Source organism: Orycteropus afer, unplaced genomic scaffold (genome assembly GCF_000298275.1).
Source record: "Orycteropus afer afer isolate SDZICR_OR568_19922 unplaced genomic scaffold, OryAfe1.0 scaffold00001, whole genome shotgun sequence".
In the NCBI taxonomy this organism is placed as follows: Eukaryota; Metazoa; Chordata; class Mammalia; order Tubulidentata; family Orycteropodidae; genus Orycteropus; species Orycteropus afer.
The window spans coordinates 27,914,967-27,919,199 of NW_006921588.1; the positions used below are offsets into that span (position 1 = coordinate 27,914,967).

At 46.4% G+C, this 4,233-nt stretch overlaps 1 protein-coding gene across 1 annotated transcript in view; it reads right to left on the minus strand.

The window, feature by feature from the left end:
• PDK1 (pyruvate dehydrogenase kinase 1) overlaps positions 1 to 3,977 on the minus strand; it is a 31,341-nt gene extending 27,364 nt beyond the window's left edge. Inside the window, exons 1-2 of the mRNA XM_007941959.2 lie at positions 3,776 to 3,977; positions 1,143 to 1,284 (exon numbers count right to left, since the gene is read on the minus strand). Of these exons, the coding sequence (XP_007940150.1) occupies positions 1,143 to 1,284; positions 3,776 to 3,977 (344 nt within the window). The remainder of the gene's footprint in view (positions 1 to 1,142; positions 1,285 to 3,775) is intronic.
• Between the last annotated feature and the right edge of the window lie 256 nt (positions 3,978 to 4,233).

Here is a 4,233-nt window from a genome sequence, read left to right on the forward strand (position 1 = left end):
AAGGCATTTGACTGCTAACCAGAAGCTGGCAGTTCAAACCCACCAGCCACTCCTCAGAAGGAAGGTTGGGCAATCTACTTCCGTAGTGATACCACCTCGGAAACCCAAGGAGGGGTTGCTAGGAGTCAGGTCCGAATTGATGGCAAACACAACAACAATGTGCTAGGCACAGACTTGACTTCAAAAAGCGGCATATTTTATCTTTAATGAAGAATTTTTTTAAAAAACAGAAAAGTATATTTGGTCTTTATATTCCATCATAATTCCTAAACAAATGTCTCTTATTTAAACCAAATTTACAATTTGGACTAGACAGTATCTGATTATCATATATGTAGAAGTCATCCTTACTTTTTTTTCAAAACAAGAATATCTTTTCTCTCACAAACCATAATGTCTACAAAAAGAAAGCTAAAATCTCCATGAATCCTGAGAAATGTCTTTCAGCTAAATGTTTAACTCTGACCAACTCTTTTGTTTGAAATTTATAGTGCTTCTTAAAAGAACAAACATTTTCAAAATAGTAACATTAACACTGACAACAAAGATGGCCACATATGAGCTCAGATCCTTAACTCCTCTACTGTCATTTTCCGGGAAAGAGATTAAAGTTAGTTCGAGTGTGTATCAGTGAAGACAACATGGATTTAGGGAGCAAAAGCGAAAAGAGGTCTGGATGGACCCCAACATTCGCCAAACATGTGTGAGCTCATTTGGTCTTTAAAGAGAGATACTTTTATCCTCATTTTACAGCAGAGGCAATTAAGGCTCAGAGACAGGTGTAACATACCCAAGGTCATGCTAACAAGTGGTTTAAATCATAGGATCTAAACCCAGGAGTCTCTGGGTAGTGCAAACTGTTAATGCACTCAGCTGCTAATTGAAAGGCTGGAAGTTTGAGTCTATCCAGAGGAACCTTGAAAGAAAGGCCAGGCAATCTATTTCTGAAAACTTCATCATTTGAAATCTCTTGTGAGCACAGTTCTACTCTGACACGTATGGGTCACCTTGAGGTCTATCTAGTCTGTTAATGAGTTGGAGTTGACTGGATGGAAACTGGTAAAGAGTAAAAAATCATTGGCTTTAAAATTGAGTAAAGCCCATGATCCACTGAAATTGCAAACACAAGAAGAGATTCTTACCAGCTTTGTACCAATTGAACTGATGGCGTCCTGAGAAGATTATCTGGAAGGAGACTTATTTCTTTCATTATGTTTGCCAATCTGACAGGCAACTCTTGCCGCAGAAACATAAACGAGGTCTTTTCACAAGCATTCACAGATCCTGAAACCAGAACATGGTGGGAAAAGCAGTAAGTAGAAGTCACCAGGCAGCTGAAGCCACAAAGCAGAGAAAAATAAAGAGGAGTTATCTGGTCAGGCCAGAGAGGTAGAATCACCACGAGGGCAGGGCACAGAGTAGGAGACAAAAGATACCCAAGACTGAGGGGGACTGGAGAGGAGATAACCGTATTTAGAGTTCTGAGCTATCCAAAAGAACCCGGAATTCCAATTCCTCTACAGAGCAATTAAGACCCTTTCCTGTCTCCTTTACTTCCTCAAGGATCCTTACAATATCTCCCTGACCTGAGCATGTTTCAGCAAGGTACTTCTGTAGTGATACTGCCTCGGAAACCCAAGGGGGGGTCGCTATGAGTCGGGTCCGACTCGACAGCACACAACAACAACAAAATCATGAAGAAGCCTATCCTATGTAACCTGCTATCATTTAGAAAATCCGCTTCCTAACTCTCACTCATTCACTGCCTTCAAGTCGGATCCGACTCATAGTGACCCCTTCTTGGGTTTCCGAGGCGGTTATCACTATGGATGTAGATTGCTCCATCTTCCTTCTGAGGAGTGGCTGGTGGATTTGAACCTCCAGCCTTCTGGTTAGCAGTCAAACGCCACCAGAGCTCCTAACTCTAGGTTTATAAAAAGTGAATACCTGTCTAAGAAACCAGAAAGTTTGACATATACATGGGAAGAGTCACTTCATATAGAACCACTCTATTAATCACCAAGGAGTCCTAGTGGCGCATTGGTTAAGCACTCAACTGCTTAACCATCAACTCAAAAGGTTGGCAGTTTGAACCCACCAGTGGCTCCATGGAGAAAAAAAGACCTGGCAATCTGCTCCCAAAAAGATTGTTGTTATTTGCTATAGAGTCGGACCCAACACATATAAACCCCTCCTTGGGTTGCCAAAGCAGTATCACTATGGAAGTAGATTGTCCCATCTTCCTTCTAAGGAGTGGCTGGAAGGTTTGAACCACCAGCCTTCTGGTTAGCAGACAAGTACCTTAGGCACTACGCTACCAGAGCACCTCCCGAAAAGATTACAGCTTAGGAAACCCTATGGAGAACTTTCACTCTGTCCTACAGAGTCAGAATCCACTCAACAAAACACACAACAGTACTCAGTATAAGCAAAAGGCAGGGGGCTTTTAAGCAACAGAAAGCACAGAACACCAATGTCTATTCAGCAACCATCTTCAAGCCTGTAGCAACCTAACCTCCTTTTCCAGCAGGTCTGATTCAAATGTCCGATTCCTAAACAGCAGACTGCCCTTTTCCATTCACATATTAGGATTCTAAACTGCTTTGGCAAGCAGCTCCATTTAAAGTTAAATTAAAAAGTCGTATTATTTTGGTAATGCATTTTAAACTCACTAATTTAATTTTGCTCTTTCAACAGAGATAACCTTAGCAAAAACTAGATTGGAGAAAGCAATTATGGTATTAAAGGAAAACGTTTTCTTGTGAAAGTGTAATGGCATACTTGCAAATAAGGCCAAATTCACCCCTTAATCATACTAGTGCCATTTTAAAGTAAACATAAAACAAAGGGCTTTGAACCAAAAAAAAAAAAAAAAAGTCTGCCATTATAAACTTAGTTTAAAAAGTTGCCAACCCTGCTAGTATCTTTCAAGTCCACTAGTGATATGTGACCTAACATCAGTCACAATGCAAAACACAACTTTTTCTACTTAAATTTTATGACTTTATTAGAATCTGTCCTTTCCCCCTCTCTGCCCCCTAAATGGAAAGTCAAATGTTAAATGCCTAACTTTGCAGTTTTTCCTCCATCTGTTGGATACTTTCTAGAGAAAACCAGGGAGCATCCATGTGAGCAGGAGGAAAGTCCATCGTGGTTTCCACTGGGATGGTATGTGGTAAACCCCACAGCATCTTGTACTCATGCACTTTACACGTGCTCAGACTTATTTGCTGCTGAAGAAATGAATCTGCTGTTGACGGAAATATTCTCAAGGCACTGTTGAGGAAAACATTCCATGAAGCACAGGGCCAGTTACAACCTGCTTTCCCTATCATCGCGCTAATTTTTACGCAATCACCATATGCAAAACTGAGCATGAATGATGCTCTGTAGATTCTGAACAAGATTCCCGGGGGTGTCCACGCACTGGCTATCCCCGCAGCTCCGCTCCTTCAGAGGGGTCTGCTTCTCAGTTCGCGGATCTACACACGTGCACTGAAAGGCAGATCATTCCGCCTTCAATCCCTCTGGTTTTTCAACAAAACACAGTAAGAAGCCACCGCCACCACTGCCCCCACCTCTCCCTACACCCCCAGTCTATCTGGGCTGCAAACGCCCGCACCTGAGCTTACGGATCTGAGATGGAGGAAGGAAGCGTCCAAAACACTTGGGGAGAAAACAATAAAGAGAAGGGCGCCTAAGGCGAGAGGGGGTCAGCCGCGGCAGCTCCACGCCCGGGGCCGCGCACAAAGGCCGAAGGCCAGGCCGCACTCACCGAAGTCCAGGAACTGCTTCATGGAGAGCGGGGACGGCGAGAAGCGTGCATAGAAGTCCACTTGGCCCGGAACGCTGCGTTCGGCCGCAGAGCCGGAGCCCGAGTCCGAGGTGAGGCTGCGGCTGGCTCTGGGCCGGGGGGCGCGCAGCCCTGGGCCCAGGCCAGCCGAGGCGGCCCGCCGCAGCACCCGCGCCAGCCGCATGCCGAGCCCTGCCGGAGCAGCCGGAGCCCCGCGACAGGGCTGGGCGCTACGTGTGGGACGTGGCGGGCCGCGGGGACGGGGAGCGGCTGTCACCGCCGCGCCACCGCCCCCTCTCCGGAGCCCAGCCCCCTGCCCCGCGGGGCGTGACTCAATGAGTGAAGGAGGCGGGGAGGGCGCGCACAGGCACCGCCCCCTGCGCGGAAGCCCGGCCCCCTGCCTGTGGTCCCGGCCGCGGCGGTCGAGGGAGGCAGGAAGG